Genomic DNA, 17,921 nt, shown 5'->3' on the forward strand with positions numbered 1-17,921 from the left:
AATACATTCTTGAATACGTTTCAAATCGATGACAACATTTCACGTTGCGTGAAGCATAACCATGCAGTACACAAGGTGTTTTTGAACAAACAACCAGGTTTATTAAATAAAGTAATGCTGATTTATTTCACATTGCAATAAGCAATAAACTAAGTATTTTTTGCACTAGTTGCAATTTTTTTAGAAAAATAATTTCAAAAGTTATTTGAAAAAAATATATGTTATGATCGATCCACTTACGCGATTGCATTACTGCACTCGACAATTAACTAAATCAACTTACACAAATATTCCAGCTCTCGAACAGAGATTAAGATCATTATTTGCTTAAACTAGATCTTCATACTTCCAAAATGTTAATCAATATAGAGAATATTATGTGAGTTTTGGATAAAGATCAAGTTTATCATGCGAGGCTTAGAACCGATGTAGCGCGCGGCTTGCCGAGCGCTAACATGGTTCGTGCCGAGCATGATAAACTTGATCTTTATCCAAAACTCACATAATATTCTATTTATCCTATTATTTTGTGGTCGTTTATCGTTCAACAAGAGTGAAAATACTTTAAAATTCAAAGAAACAGCGCTGGTTTCCAAGTTGACTCCGAAGTGTTTGTTTTCTTCAACGTAATCATTTGCTATTACGTCACATTGAAACATATAGTGTTCTTAAGATAGAGATCGGAAAACCATGGTCTAAAAATAGCGATAGTATAAAGGTAAAATTTATACGATCGTTGTTATACTATCGATTTTCATCTGGTAATAGGATAAAAATGAATATCCATCCCACATTTGAAAAGCACTGTGTTGAAAGTTGAATCATAAATGAGAACTATTATAACTTGGCATTCGTTTTTACAGTTTTACTTCTTCTACGCGGACATGCCCTTCGTTTTGAACTGTGTGTACGAGCTTAAGGAAAAGAATCTTGCGGAAGGCGTGGACACAAATCTTCAGTGTCAACGCTTCAAGCACACGTACAACACCCTTGTTAACCACCAAGATTTTGGGCGGAGACTAAACAACCCACTGAGAATGCTCGAATACGATGGTACCTAAATAAAGTATAAACAAACATCGTGTATGAGAATAATTTTGACATCACTCGTCTTACAGTGGTGTGGATTATCCCGCTATGAGCAATGCATTTATTTAAAGAATTGTTATTTGTTATTTTGATAGCATATTTATCTTAAATTGGTTCTTCTGATATTTGTCATAGTTTGGTATTTTTTATTGGTTTGTCGCCGGAAGGTAACACTCTAAAAATAGTCGTCATACTTTATGAGAACGATCCATTTTAAAAGCATGTGTACGAATCTCCAACAGTCATCCAGTAGTCAATATTATTTATTTATCGTATGCATTGCACCTTCGAGCAGTCAATGTTATGCTTACCGGTGGTTTTTAGGGAAATATCAGTAAATTACAACTGATAATTCACTGCTTAAAACTGTAAAAATTAACAGTGAAAGTTATCGATAATTTTCACTGTTTTACTGTGAAATAACGCCATGTTTTGAAAAATTGACGTACTTTTTCCAGCACAATTCTCCAGCTTAACTCTTTTGCAAAGTAAATAAAAGGTAAAACAAGCATAAACATTTAAATAAATAGAAAATTTGTTGGATTTGTTGGTAAATCGATTTTGATTCACTCGTTATCGTAGAAAACATATATTATCTATGATCACTCGTGAATTAAAATCGATATTCCACCGAATCCAACATTACAAATAACCTCCATTTATTAAAAAAGTTATAGTTTAATTGCAAACAATAGCAAAACATATCAGAATTTGTGAAATACTGACTGATGAAAAATCCGTATGCCAACAGATGAGCAAACCAATCACTTCGAGGTTCTCTTTGAAGCTGTCAAGAACAGTGTTAATGGCACAGACGGAGAAGTCATTGAAAATACTACTGTCACACCACCTCCCAAGAGCACTGTGGCACAGGTAAGATATGAGTTTAATGTACATCGTATTTACTGTGGCATTTACGTTTAATGAATGATTTCATTGAATACATATAGATATAATAGAATTTTCCATAACACAATCAGGAGACGTAGTTTTCACTTTGTGTGCATTTGTAACTATCCGCTGACCAGTCTTCTATTTTATTCTAGTTACACTCAGCCTTAACAAAAAGCGTACAAACGTGTATATATACAAAGTGAAGCAAAACATTAAGCATTGAAATTATGACATCAGGATTTATCACCTTGCGATATTCCATGCAAAGCATTGTTGATGAAAACGGTTCAAAGCATACAGAACTTCATAATATGCCCTGAATGAATCACGATACTTTTTTGCCAATTGTGTTTGTACAAGTATTATTATTTAAATTTTGAAGTTTAAAATCACAGTATATTTTGTATTGTTTGTCTCATTCACTGCATTCTTTAAAAATATTTATTTAATCAGTGTTGGGACTTTTTCTGAATTTGTTGTTTTGAAAAAGATTTGTATGTACTTGTTTAGCGGATTGTGCTAAAACTTCCTTAGTAAACAAATCTTAAGAACGAATTTAGGTTGTGATTTAGTTGAACCAAATTCGGATCAAACACACACAAGACAGATACACTGACATTTTGCAAGAAGAACCTCAACCACTCTTAAAGGGGCCTTTTCACGTTTTGGTAAATTGACGAAATAAAATGGTGTAAGATTCGCGAATTTTCGTTGTAGTTATGGTATTTGTGAGGTAACAGTAATACTGAACATTAACAATGCTCTAAAATATCCATTATATACATCTGTTGACGATTTAAAAACCTGAAAATTATCAAGCGTTGCAACGCGAAACGATTGAATAATCTGGAGAGTTCTGTTGATGTCGTTAAATTTTGTGATACTACGAGAATTGCTTATATAGAGGATAAAATTCATCAGTCATTGTATGCGCACGGATAGCCGAGTGGTCTAAGCGATAGACTTTTATTTCAGGGTCAGTGGTTCGAGCCTAGTTGATCCAATGTTTACATTTATCAATATAAAGCATTTGATGACAAAGTTCAATACATGCCAAAAATCTGTGAAAAGGCCCCTTTAACATCTTAATTCCTTTTTTGTTCAGGCTGACCAAGTTATTGATGGGGTGTATGTTAGCTGCTCAGACGATACTGAGGACAGGAGAATAGGATCAGACATCGTTGTCTATTTAAACTCTAAGAACATCATTGCGGTCACCGACAGCGGCGATTCGGGTCCAGGGGCAAATATGAGCGGTAACTACAACTGGTACGTGTTCGTCATATCCAAGAAGAGTTTGAAAGACCGGGCATTCTGCTTCAAAATAACGCAGATTCTCGAACACAGCGTTCACGAAAATACGACAAAATTGATTCCTGTTCTACACAATGTCGATATCAAGAAGGTTCCTGACTTCATAAGATGGGTCACCATGCTTTGTACGAGCGATTCCAAATTCTGTGATCACATCTACCAGACTGTGATGGGTAAGTTCAGTTATTTTAAACTTTAAAGCAGGGTTGGCATATTGACCGGTCAATTGAGTATTGACCGGGTCGGCGGTCAATTCCCTGTTATAACCGGTCAATACTGGTCATTACTGGTCAATACTGGTCAATTGAAAATTGTAGCATTTAAACATGACAAAGGAAGAATTTAAGCTATTATATATGAAATCAATCATTATTCTGTAATTGATAAACTTTTTTTGAGTTATTTATTGTAAAAAAATCTTTAAAGCTGTAAAAAATTACTTCTTGATTATTTATGGAAACGGCCTCAAATACAATAGAACTAAGGCAATATCTTTATCTCAGTGTATCACATCTGTTACTAAAGTTTTATTACTATTGTAGAATTATACAGAACTCTTGTGGTTTCTAGGGTCATAAATGTGGCCCCTAAACCTTAATTGGTAATAAGAATAAAATGCATGCAGTGTTAAGTCTCTGATAGTGACAATGAAGCAAACCTGCCCTTACCATATTTCATTTCACACACACAAAAGGAGATATTTTGCTATTAATTTAATAGTTACTTCTAACGTGTCTTCTTTCTGTATTTAGAGGGTTTTCATGGTGGGTCTACTCTAGACTCCTCTTTTCAATTATTTCTTTATTTTAATGATTATTTCTTATGTTTTTTAATTTTTATATCAATGGAAAATAAAATATTTTTTCACTATTTTGTTTAAAAAGTACTTAAAGTAATCAAGGCAAGGATACATTACAAGTAAGGGTTGTGTCAAAAAGGTGCCATTTAAGGCCCTATTATCAATTTTGGGTGCCCTCACCTGTATAGGTGAGAAGACTGTGAGAAGACTGTGGAGACAGTGGGGCATGAGGAACAACTAATGCACAGTAATTGACAGGTTCTTGTTGAATCAAGCACAGAATTTTCTGAGCATTCATAATTCATTAGAATTGACTTTTTTTAATCGAATCGTGAATCGACCAGAAAAATCCAATTGACCAACTTTGACTTATTTGCAAAATTTTGAGAGATTGGCCTACAAATTGCATGAACAGGTATAAAATAGTGGGTATTAATAGCATAAGAAATTATTGGCAACATGTCTATTTAAATTTTATTATCAATATTGTTTAATTAAGCATTGAGTATTAATCAAAATTGGGGGTAAAGTTCAATCGACCAGTATTGACCAGTAATGGTCACTTTGGGAGTATTGACCCGGGCGGTTTTAACCGTTAAAAACCACCGGTTAAAACCGGGGGGCGGTCGATTGGTGCCAACCCTGTTTAAAAGAGACATAATACGATTTTTTATATGTGTTATATTGTAATATATTGATATAATATGTTACAATAACACAAAATAGGCAAGAAAAATTATACATTTAAGACGAATTTCATATAATGCAGCAAAGACAAATTTGCGCCCCGAGCCGATTGTGACGAAGATATTTCATACATTTTTTCTTACAATAGCTGAAGCATTCCTCTTTTTATTAGGATCAGAGTTAGTGTTCGTGTGTCGTATGAGTATATATCGTTGCAGGAATTTAAAATGAACCGTAAAACTGAATTTAGATTCACATTGTACATGCATGATATACATGCGAAATCGACTGTACAGACACATTCAATTTCAGAATTAAATATCTGGCTTATTTCGCATTTTTCGACACATGTTCTTCTTAACTTTTATTTTAAGTTGTATTGAAATATATATATAATAAGTTTTTTTTTTACACATTTTATATAAATTCATAAATATTTGACAAAATCGTATAATCTCGCTTAAAAATTAACATCCAATTCAAAGATTCATTTTTATTATGTATACATCTGTTATTTGGTCAATAAAAGCATATCTACAAATAATTACCAGTTTAAATCAACTGTTAAATTGGAATAGCTTGATTATATTGCTAATTTGGTGTCTTTATGAAGATCTAAAGAACGCTCCCTCTTTAAGGATTCAACCGAATACCTCACAATCGCTAAGCGGACACCATGTCCACAACGTCGCAGCCACCTTACCAACTTTGAATTCATGAGACTTACAAAATAACACTCTAATATATATATATATAACATATTGCATGCTTACTAATTTCGAATTGATGCCTGTAGCGATGTATTGTATTGTTACACTGATTTTGATTGGAAGCAATACGGACTATTTCGAGTGGCAGAGGTAAATTTCTATTACACACATATCGTTATTACTACGCACATATATATTCAGTGAAATTGATTCTTGTTGTGATGTTTAGCAAATGAACGTACATATTTTTAAAAAGGACAAATATGGTACAATACATGGAATATTAGGCTAGTGTTTTCATGTACTTAAATTTCAATCCTCACGCAGAGTTGTCGTTCCATGCTCCCACATATAATTCGCTATGCTGGTTCCAGTCAAATCTCTGCGCGGTGGTGGCTTTAATTGAAATGACTTTTCTACGAAAGGCTTACACTTGTACGCAATACATTAACTTTAACAGTATATACAGTGCATACTAATGTTGATGAAAGATTCTCTCCAATTAAATGCGGTCGTATTTATTTTAAGGCGGCCCCGTGACAATGGTTGAGAAGATGCCATGCGGCGATGTGGTCACAGGGCTGTGTTGGGCCTACCTCATCAACTACATGAAAATGGCTTTGTTCCTGCGCACGCCAGACAACGAAGGAAGTCTTGGTTAGGATTTTAATGTTATGACATACTATTTGATGTGTTTCACTTAAATAACTAGCCAACCGTTATTAAGCCCACGAATGTACAATTTTCCTGCAACGGTTTAATAACTTGTTTTCGTACATCGTATTCTCTCAAAATTTTGGTCTTCACCCAAACATGTTAACTAAAATATTAAATATGTATTATATTCTAAAACTCCTTTTCACAAAGAAATACAATATCTATTCGTCGCCATATTATTGCAAAAAAATCATATTAATACATAGTGCGTGATAACGTTTGTTGAGTGCATTAAGAGTTTCAGTTTTTTACTTGACTTAAAAGAACGTAAATACAAATTAATAAGCGCTTTTGATATGATCTATTGGTCGAATATACTACTGTATTTGTTTTTTAAGTTCTTACTTTTATTTAACAATGGCTTATATATTCGAAAATTCATGACTGTTTTATTTTGATGTCGTTTGTATGTTTTCTCCTTTAAAAAAAGCTTAATATTGATTTATAAATATTGATTATTGATTAATTTGGTTTGAGTATTGATTTATTAATATTGGTTTATTATTCCCCCATTCGAAGAAGATGTGGTATATTGTTTTGCACGTCTGTCGGTCCGTCCGTCGGTCCGTCCACCAGATGGTTTCCGGATGATAACTCAAGAATGCTTAGGCCTAGGATCATGAAACTTGATAGGTATATTGATCATGACTGGCAGATGACCCCTATTGATATTCAGGTCACTAGGTCAAAGGTTAAGGTCACAGTGACTCGACATAGTAAAATAGTTTCCGGATGATAACTCAAGAATGATTACGCCTAGGATCATGAAACTTCATTGGACCATTGATCATGACTTGCAGATGACCCTTATTGATTTTCAGGTCACAAGGTCAAAGGTCAAGGTCACAGTGACTCGAAACAGTAAAATGGTTTCCGGATGATAACTCAAGAATGCTTACGCCTAGGATCATGAAACTTCATAGGTACATTGATCATGACTGGCAGATAACCCCTATTGATTTTCAGGTCACTAGATCAAAGGTCAAGGTCACAGTGACAAAAACATATTCACACAATTGCTGCCACTACAACTGACAGCCCATACGGGGGGGCATGCATGTTTACATGTTTTATTTATATTCTAGACTTAAAAGGTCGCATCAAGGCATTTCTTCGTAGCAATAACCTTTCGTGTGGTTGTCCTGACAAAGTGTACATCCTTTGGCCCAGTTCTTGTATGATGGCGGACGCAATTGAAATAGTTGCAAATAAAAAGTAAGACAGTATGCACTGTGTCTTGTACATGAATGGGTTTTGAGAATTTTTATATTACAAATAACCTAAGTGAACGTTAATGTTATTTAGAAGAAAATGTTGTTGTTTGTGGTGGGGTGTTATAAGCAATGTTCTACTTGCTGTTTAAAAAAACAAACATTGATTATTTATGTTCTGTGCAAATGCATCTATGTGTTTCTGTTCTTTATTAAAGTGACTCGTTTCACAGATCTTGATCCGTTAAAGTGTTTTATTAAATGTTTAATTTATAAATATGTAAAGAGGGAATATAAAAGCGTTCAGTATAATGACAAGAGTATAATTTGAGATAAAAACGAATTAAACAAAATAAACTTCCAAGGCTCGAACAAATGACCTTTGAATTGAAAGGCTCACGTATTAACCACTCGATTACCCGTAACGTACCAATACAACGGGAATTTTAAACATATACAAGCGATCTTTTACACAATATACAAGCGAGCAATGAGTTGTCTTTAAAAACAATAACGAAAAGAAAGAACAACTTCAAATTATTAAATCGTTTTGCGTTTGTAACGCTTTTTTATGCGCATGTATTCAAATGAGGATTGGATACAAATGTGTGTGTTTGGTATAAAGCTATGTCATAAGTTTGTTTCCTCTCCCTGAAGTATATTTTTTTTTATTTTTAGCTCGACTATTATATATGAAATATATATAGTGGAGCTATCCTACTCACCCCGGCGTCGGCGTTTCTGTTCCGTTAGCGTGCAAATGTTAAAGTTTTCGTACTACCCCAATTATTTTCATTGTCCCTTGACATATTGCTTTCATATTGTGCATACTTTTTACCAACATGACCCCCCAACATTTAAACAAGAGCAGACAACTCTATCAAGCATTTTGTCATAATTATGGCCCATTTTCCACTTAGAATATGCAGCAAATGTAAAAGTTTTCGTACTACCCCATTTATTTTCATTGTCCCTTGACATATTGCTTTCATATGTTGCATACTTGTTTACCAACATCACCCCAACCTAAAAACAAGAACAGACAACTCTATCAAGCATTTTGTCATAATTATTGCCCCTTTTATACTTAGAATATGCATATTTTTGAAAAATCTATGTTAAAGTGTGCGTACTACCCCAAATATTTCCTATATCCTTTGACATATTGCTTTTATATGTTGCATACTTGTTTACCAACATGACCCCTACCTATAAACAAGAGCAGACCACTGTATTAAGCATTTTGACATAATTATGGCCCCTTTTACACATAGATAATTGAACATTTTGCTTAAATTTCCATAATTTCTTTTTTATTTATGATCACATTTTATTATTACTCTGACAAAACAACACTTACCTGAATACCACAATGGATTCCACCCAAACAATACACCACGCCCCTACCCAAAATCCCTCCCCCCCAACCCCCCCCCCCCCAAAAAAAAAAAAATTATTTTTTTAAACATCATCTAATAATATTACCACACCCCACATTATACCCCCTCTCACCCCCTACCCCCATACCCCCGAAAAAAACAACATTTTGTTTCCTTTGTTTATTTTTGAAAGATCGTCTAATAAATGACCACACCCTACATTATACCCCCTCTAAACCCCCCCCCCCCCCCCTAAAAAATATTTTTTTTTCTTTTTTATTCTTTTTGAAAGATCGTCTAATAAATTTTTGGATATGAACATTTTCCCCACAATGGCTTATGTTATACTGTCAAGCACTCGATAAGTCGAGCGCGCTGGCCTCTGACAGCTCTTGTTTGAATCTGTGCCAAGAGTAGGACACTTTTAATTTCGACAATATGAGAATAAGTATCTTTATTTTGAGACCGACAGTTGGTTCAATTTGGTATTCATATTTTGTGGTAATAAGTTAAGTCGAGAAGTTAATTAATAAATTAAAAATATATAGAGGATATTTGTTGGATTCAGTGGATTATGGATTTTAATTCAAGAGTGGTCATATAAAAAATATTTTTTCTATGATCACGAGTGAATTAAAATCGATATTCCATCGAAGCCAACAATTTTTATTTGTATTTTATGCTTTTTTTCACAGTTTATATACATTGTTGAAGAGTTTTACTTAAGAATTTTGCTGGGCTAATGTCATTTCACAGTAAACAGTGAAAATTATCGATAATTTTCACTGTTAATTTTCACTGTTTGAAACAGTGAAATTATCAGTTTTAATTCACTGATATTTCTCTATACACCACCGGAAAACATACAATAAATGTAAGGTAATATGCGTAAATATTTCACGACTTAAAGTAAAAAGTGTTTCATTTAGCCTGCCTGGACATCGAATAGTGAAGCTGGGTTCTCTGCCAATGGTTCGTGCAAATACTGGCGGAGCGCTGAACCGGTCATTCACATTCACTGTGTACAAGCATACGAGACCTCAAACCAGTCAGGTGAGGTTAAATACTGCAGAAAACTGTTCTTGTATTCGCTCATAAGGCGAACGAATGTACGTGTTTTTATCTCACCAGAGCACAACGTGCTCATGGTGAGCTTTTGGGATCGCCTTTTGTCCGTCGTCCATCGTCAACATTTGCCTTGTGAACACTCCAGAGGCCACATTTATTGTCTGATTTCATGAAACTTGATCAGAACATTTCTCCTTTTGATACCTCGACCGAGTTCGAAACTGGGTCATGCTGGGTCAAAAACTAGGTCACTAGGTCAAAAAAAAGAAAAACCTTGTGAACACTGTAGAAGTCACATTTGGTGCACAATCTTCATGTAACTTTGTCAAAATGTTTGTCTAAATGATATGTTGGTTGGCCAGGGGGCGGGGCAGTATTCACTATATGGCTATAGAGAAACCTCGTGAACAATCAAGAAGTCACAATTTTTGCCCAATCATCATGACACTTGGTCAAACTATTGGTTTTATTGATATCTCAGACGAGTTCGAGAATGGTCCAAATCGGTGAAAAAACATGGCCGCCAGGGGGCGGGGAAGTTTTCTCTACATGTATATAGTGAAAATATGTGAACACTCTAGAAGTCACATTTTTGGTCAAATCTTCATGAAATTTGGTCAGAACATGTTTTTTCTGGATATGACGGTTGAGTTCGAAAAGGGTTCGGATCGGTAAAAAAGCCATGTCGCCAGGGGGAGGGGGGTTAGTTTCCTTATATTTGTATAGTAAAAAAAGCTTGTGAACACTCTAGAAGTCACATTTTTTGCCTAATCATCATATTTTTTTCTAAACATCGATTTTATAGATATATCGGACGAGTTCGAAAATGGGGCAGTTTTCTCTCTATGTATACAGTGAAAACATTTGAACAGTCTTATGTTAAAGAAAGATAACCTGTACATACTTTCTAATACCGGTAGTTAACTCCCTTGTTAAAACCTTGCTAACACTATAGAGGCCACATTTATTTTCCGATCTTCATGAAACTTGGTCAGAAGATTTGTCCCAGTGATATCGTGGATGAGTTTGAAAATCGTAACCTCTGCATGAAAAACATGGCTTCCCAGGGGCGGGGCATTTTTCCTTTTATGGCTATATTTGGCAATAGTAAATTTTTTTATTTATTGTCCAATCTTCATGAAACTTGTTAAAAAATGATGCCGGTTGGTTGAAAAACATAGCTGCCAGGGGACGGGGATTTTTTTCTTATTTGGCTATAGTAAAACCTTGTTAACACTCTAGAGGCCAAATTTATGTTCCGATCTTTATGAAACTTGGTCAGAAGATTTGTACCAATAATATCTTGTTATCTAAGGTGAGCGACTTTGGGCCTTTTAGGCCCTCTTGTTTTATTCTGAAAGATCATCCAATAAATGACCCCACTCAACATTATACCCCCCTCTCAAACCCCCCCCCACACCCCCCTATTTTTTTTTCCTTTTTAGCTCACCTGTCACGAAGTGACGTGGTGAGCTTATGTGACCGTGTGATGTCCGGCGTCCGTTGTGTGTGCGTGTGTGCGTGCGTCCGTCAACAATGTGTTTGTGTAGACAGTAGAGGTCACAGTTTTCATCCAATCTTTATGAAATTTGGTCAGAATGTTTATCTTGATAAAATCTGGGTTGGGATTGTATTTGGGTCATCTGGGGTCAAAAACTAGGTCACTAGGTCAAAAACTAGGTCACTAGGTGTAATAACAGAAAAACCTTGTATAGACAATAGAGGTCGTAGTCTTCATCCAATCTTTATGAAATTTGGTCAGAATGTTTATCTTGATGAAATCTGAGTTGGGATTGTATTTGGATCATCTTTGGTAAAAAACTAGGTCAATAGGTCAAATAATAGAAAAACCTTGTGTAGACAAATAGAGGTAACAGTTTTCATCCAATCTTCATGAAATGTGGTCAGAATGTTTGTCTTGATGAAATCTGGGTTGGGATTGTATTTGGGTCACCTTGGGTAAAAAACTAGGTCAATAAGTCAAATATTAGAAAAACCTTGTGAAGACAATAGAGGTCACAGTTTTCATCCAATCTTTATGAAATTTGGTCAGAATGTTTATCTTGATGAAAACTGGGTTGGGATTGTATTTGGTTAGTCAGGTGAGCGATTCAGTGCCATCATGGCCCTCTTGTTTTATTTATGAAAGATCGTCTACTAAATGAATGAGCAGACCCCACATTATACCCCCTCTCAACCCCCCTAATATGAACCATTTGCCCATGATTGCTTACGTTATACTGTCAAGCACTCGAATAGTCGAGCGCGCTGTCCTCTGACAGCTCTTATCCTTATATGGCTATATATGGATATAGTAAAATCTTGTTAACACTCTAGAGGCCACATTTATTGTCCGATCTTCATGATACTTGGTCAGAAGATTCATCCCAATAATATCTTGGACGTATTACAAATGTTGCTGGTTGGTTAAAAAACATGGCCGCCAGGGGGCGGGGCATTTTTCCTTATATGGCTATAATAAAATCTTGTTAACACCCTAGAGGCCATATTTATTTTCCGATCTTGATGAAACTTGGTCAGAAGATTCATCCCAATAATATCTTGGATGAGTGCGAAAATGGTTTCGATTGCTTTAAAAACATGGCCACCATGGGGCGGGGCATTTTTCCTAATATGGCTATATATTGCTTAAGTAAAACCTTATTAACACTCTAGAGGCCACATTTATTGTCCGATCATCATGAAACTTGGTCAGACGATTTGTACCAATGATATCTTGGATGAGTTTGAAAATGGTTCCGGTTGATGGGAAAACATAGCTGCCAAGGGGGCGTGGCATTTTTCCTTGTATAGCTACAGTAAAACCCTGTTAACACTCTAGAAGCCATATTTATTGTACGAATATCATGAATCTTTGTCAGAAGATTTGTCCCAATGATATCTTGGACAAGTTTGAAAATGGTTCCAGTTGCTTGAAAAATATGGCCACCAGTGAGCGGGGGATTTTTCCTAATATGGACGTATGAATCTTCATTACTTTGTCAGTATATTTGTTCAAATGATATCTTGGATGTGTATGAAAATGGTTCTGGTCTGTTGAAAAACGTGGCTGCCAGGGTGTTCACTAGTCATGAAAGTTGGTAAGAACATTGTGTTCTAATGACATCTTGGGCTGCACAGAACAGGTCAGTTCCTTTGAATCTCAGGTGAGCGACTTTGGGCCTTTCAGGTCCTTTTGTTTTAGTGAATATTCAGGATTGTTATATGTTTTTGTGATGACAACATCATATTTGTATAAATTTAAAATATACTTGCAATTCGATCTATGCATCGCATTAATAAACAACAAAGACGATATTTGAACCAGGATGGTTGTCTAGTTTGGTAATGCTTATAATTACTGCAGTTTTATTCATAGAACTTGTTTGTTTTGGCATGGTAAATAATTACAACCGAAGTCATGTGTCAAAACATCCTCACCCATTGTACATGCAGATTGACAAATGTCCAATATCATTATATTTACGCCAAAATATGAAGTGAATCGTGCGTTGCTTTACATGCGTTATGCATTTAATGTCCATTTGGAATCTATAAGTACGTTAATATTTTTATCATTTCTAAAAGTTACATTGTCAGGATGGCTTAAAGCATGTCAAGCTTTAGCCGAAGTGCGTCACATCGCGACAAAGCATATTCCTATCCAGTGTTCTTTGTTTCGTTCAACTTTTGGGCCTTCAGGGGGACGCAATCCCAATGGAGAAACGTATATATTTGTTGCCAAATGGGATCAAAAAAATCGCCATTGAAGGTTTAACAAAATAACAAATAAATCTCAACATTGAGGTCATCTCACATCATTATATTGTTATTCTAAATTGTTAAGCATTTGTAAATTTAAAATACTTATTTCCCAATTTAAGCCAAAAGCGATTTTTCTCAATCCAAAGGGACCCGGTCCAAAAATAGTAACAAAAATGCTATCAATACAAAGCTCGTAAACTGTTAAAATCAAGGCAAATTGTTCCTCGCCTAACAAACAATTATTTCAGAGCACGTGTTTCATCGCGGAATACTGCACCCCAATGGGATGCTTGTACCAGATGGGCACAAAGTACGGGTTCGCGGGGGTAAATAAGGAAGATCTGTCTTCACAAGGCCAGAACTTTATGAAGGCCTTCAAAACATTCACGTCCTTGTCTGCGGTTAAGGAGCATCTTGGAGACTTCCAGAAACACACACAGTTTATGTACTATGATGGTAAGAATGGCACGAAGTTTGTGTACCACGATGGTTAGAATGGAACAGTTTATGTACTATGATGGTAAGAATGGCACGAAGTTTGTGTACCACGATGGTTAGAATGGAACAGTTTATGTACTATGATGGTAAGAATGGCACGAAGTTTGTGTACCACGATGGTTAGAATGGAACAGTTTATGTACTATGATGGTAAGAATGGCACGAAGTTTGTATACCACGATGGTTAGAATAGAACAGTTAATGTACTATGATGGTAAGAATGGCACGAAGTTTGTGTACTATGATGGTTAGAATAGAACAGTTTATGTACTATGATGGTAAGAATGGCACGAAGTTTGTGTACTATGATGGTTAGAATAGAACAGTTTATGTACTATGATGGTAAGAATGGCACGAAGTTTGTGTACCACGATGGTTAGAATAGAACAGTTTATGTACTATGATGGTAAGAATGGCACGAAGTTTGTGTACTATGATGGTTAGAATAGAACAGTTTATGTACTATGATGGTAAGAATGGCACGAAGTTTGTGTACCACGATGGTTGGAATAGAACAGTTTATGTACTATGATGGTAAGAATGGCACGAAGTTTGTGTACCACGATGGTTAGAATAGAACAGTTTCTGTACTATGATGGTAAGAATGGCACGAAGTTTGTGTACCACGATGGTTAGAATAGAACAGTTTCTGTACTATGATGGTAAGAATGGCACGAAGTTTGTGTACTATGATGGTTAGAATGGAACAGTTTATGTACGTTAATGGTAAGAATGGCACTAAGTTTGTGTACAATGATGATAAGAATGGCACAAATGTTGTGCACTATGATGGTTAAAATTGAACAGTTTATGTACGTTGATGGTAAGAATGTCACGAAGGTTGTGTTCTATGATGGTTTGAATAGACGGATAATATATGTTTTTGTGTTTGTAATTGTTTCGCAAGGGTGCCACGGATGTATAATGTTTGCTGCTTTTGCACGGACGGAATTCATGAATGAAAGACCTAAATTGTTCATCAGTTGCACGGATGGGGTGATGCATGCTAGGTATAATTGTTTGTCATTTGCACGGGCGGGTACTGAGTGCAAGGCCACAATTTGCGCGGATGGGGCAATGAGTAATTTGCCTAAATTATTTGTAACAAGCACATATGGGGCGTTGCGGGATAGGTCTAAATTGTTTGCCATTTTCACAGATTGGGCGTTGCGGGACATGCTAACATGTTTGTCATTTGCACAGATTTGGCATTGCGGGATATGCTAACATGTTTGTCATGTGCACAGACGGGGCGTTGCGGGATGGTGGGATGATGCGTGCTTTTGTATTTGTAATGTGCTCGGATTAGTTATAAGTTATGTTTTGTTTCCGTTAGCACGGATATGCAATCAAGCTGATTTATTGAAATTTACCAAGAATTCCAGTTCATTATATAATATTCACATTGTTAAAATTATTTTGTTAATCAGTAACAAACATGGGACTTTCTGATTTCCCCTGAGTTTTATTACTGTTCGTACTTTAAAATGCAAACAAATTATCCGTTTCAATGGCGATATAGAAGTAAAAGGTATTAGATAAATCAGTAACTTTGATAATTTTGAAAAAAAATGTAAATGATATAATGTTAAAATATTCCAATTTCAGATTCCAAGAAGCCCTTGATCGAGGTTATTGAAAAACAGCTAAACCAGGAGACAAACTTAGTGTTCGCAGATGATTGACTTGTGTTGACGCGTTAAAAATATGTTGTTTTTTTTTCATATCCTACAATATAAGAACATTTCTATCCATCAAACATTTGATTGAGGCTGTTGCATTTTTATTAATGATTTTAAGACGAAATTGGAGAGCGGATAAATTGGATTCGTTATTTTGGTATGTCGATCAATCCACATAAACTATTAAAAATGAAAAGATAACGATTTAGCACGTTTAAAACCTTGCTTTAATAACCTTAACAGTCTTAGCACAATGATTCACGAGAAAAGCTTTTTATTTGACCAATTGTCTTAACAAATGTCATGGGCATTGTTGTTGGTGGGTTTTAAATAAATATTTTCTCCTTGATTTGCATTATATATTTACTGTGTGAGTGGTTGTGCATATTCAATCATTTTATATAAAATTATGTGTTGTATTTACTCTTTTATTGACATTTTTGTGAACATTTTGCGAAGACTTATATTGTTGTGAGTTTTGAACTTTGTACTATGTCTCATACGAAGTGTTTGCTGTATTACAGTTTCTATAGAAAATGAGATCTAAAATAACTTCATACGATGTGTTTGCTGTATTACAGTTTCTAAAGAAAATGAGATCTGTGTTTGCTGTATTACAGTTTCTATAGAAAATGAGATCTGTGTTTGCTGTATTACAGTTTCTATAGAAAATGAGATCTAAAATAACTTCTTTTTGCTGAACCTGGTATCATTTATAAGATGGATCTGTCCTCTTCCAATAATTGCAATAAAAAAATACCGTCTCCCAACTTCTATGAAAGTAAAGCGCTGTATATACCCAACGTAGAAAACGATGTTTCGAAAGCCTTGTTTCGACAAAAACCCCACTCAATAGAAAACAGACCCCCAAAAGTTCAGCTTTTAAGTTAGCTTCCAATCCAAGGCATCGCAGTACTCCAGACACATACCGGATATTGGAAATAACCACAAAAGAAATGTAACACATTGTTGAATGGCTTTTATTCAAGAAGCGATAGGAACTTTTTAGAAATAGGCACCACTTTCGAGTAGTAGTAGTAGTAGTTGTAGTAGCAGTAGCAGCAGCAGCTGCTGTTGTTGTTGTTGTTGTAGCAGTAGAAGTAGTAGTACTAGTAGAAGTAGTAGTAGTAGTAGTAGTGTTGGTGGTGGGTAGTAGTAGGTAGTAGTAGGTAGTAGTAGGTAGTAGTAGGTAGTAGTAGAAGTAGTAGTAGTAGTAGTAGTAGTAGTAGTAGTAGTAGTAATAATAATAATAATAATAATAGTAGTAGTAGTAGTAATAGAAGTAGTAGTGGTAGTAGTAGAAGTAGTAGTTGTAGTATAATATCATGAACACGTTTATGTGGACACCGTTAAACCGGGTAACGTTATCAATTAAATAATCGTTACACCCATTATTTACAAAGTTAGTTTTACAATTGCAAACGCCATTTTCATTGACTTCTTTTATCATTGGTCACCAACTCTATTAATTGAACCCTGCCCCACCCCATGCCCCCCTCCGCCCCCCCCCCATCTCCCCCGCCGTTTCAAAACAGATCTATTTTAAGTTGAACATCGTGATAAGTTTTCACTTTGTTTATACAGGTTTTATAGTCGTAATCGGTGTATGGAAACAAAATCTGCGTCGTTTACCTATTGTTAACCAGCTATGAACAGTCAGTATGAGTGATTTAAATGCTGTATTTCACGAGTTAGAAACAAGGCTTCGTTGATGTTTAATTTGAAAGACATACCTCGGTGCTAGGAATGTGGGAAAGCGGCTGTTTAGTTTTCCAGTACATACATCATACACTGCGTAGTGTTCATTTCTGAAAAAAAATGAATGAAAACAAAACAAATCGGTTCAAAATGTATGCACAATCCGTGTATTTGGTTCCCTCAAAGAGGGATCAAATCTCCGTTGTTCTTTAACTGCTTTGAGCAAATCACACGACAAAAGCAAAGTCAAATGAGCATTTGTGTTATATTAAACATTACTTTTATCCCAAATTTCTCAATTATCTCTGTCACACGATATATAAAATGAAGTATTATCTTTTGTCATTGGCATTTGAAATATTTGATAGTTTTGGAACATTTTAAGAGTTATACAAACAACGTTTGACTCA

The 17,921-nt window shown here is 35.3% G+C and overlaps 1 protein-coding gene across 2 annotated transcripts in view; it reads left to right on the forward strand.

Annotated features, from left to right (window-relative positions):
- LOC127850418 (uncharacterized) overlaps positions 1-16,162 on the forward strand; it is a 28,580-nt gene extending 12,418 nt beyond the window's left edge. Inside the window, exons 5-13 of one of the 2 annotated variants that reach the window (XR_008035280.1) lie at positions 864-1,053; positions 1,841-1,962; positions 3,089-3,470; positions 6,022-6,150; positions 7,296-7,425; positions 9,730-9,853; positions 13,882-14,089; positions 15,740-15,869; positions 15,911-16,162. Coding sequence is in view for 1 of the 2 variants with exons in the window: in XM_052383444.1 (XP_052239404.1) it covers positions 864-1,053; positions 1,841-1,962; positions 3,089-3,470; positions 6,022-6,150; positions 7,296-7,425; positions 9,730-9,853; positions 13,882-14,089; positions 15,740-15,816 (1,362 nt within the window). In the remaining variant the exon portion in view is untranslated. Of the gene's footprint in view, positions 1-863; positions 1,054-1,840; positions 1,963-3,088; positions 3,471-6,021; positions 6,151-7,295; positions 7,426-9,729; positions 9,854-13,881; positions 14,090-15,739 lie in introns of both variants that reach the window. The other variant, XM_052383444.1, reaches the window with a different exon arrangement.
- The last annotated feature ends 1,759 nt before the right edge of the window (positions 16,163-17,921 follow it).

Source organism: Dreissena polymorpha, chromosome 11 (genome assembly GCF_020536995.1).
Source record: "Dreissena polymorpha isolate Duluth1 chromosome 11, UMN_Dpol_1.0, whole genome shotgun sequence".
Lineage (NCBI taxonomy): Eukaryota > Metazoa > Mollusca > Bivalvia > Myida > Dreissenidae > Dreissena > Dreissena polymorpha.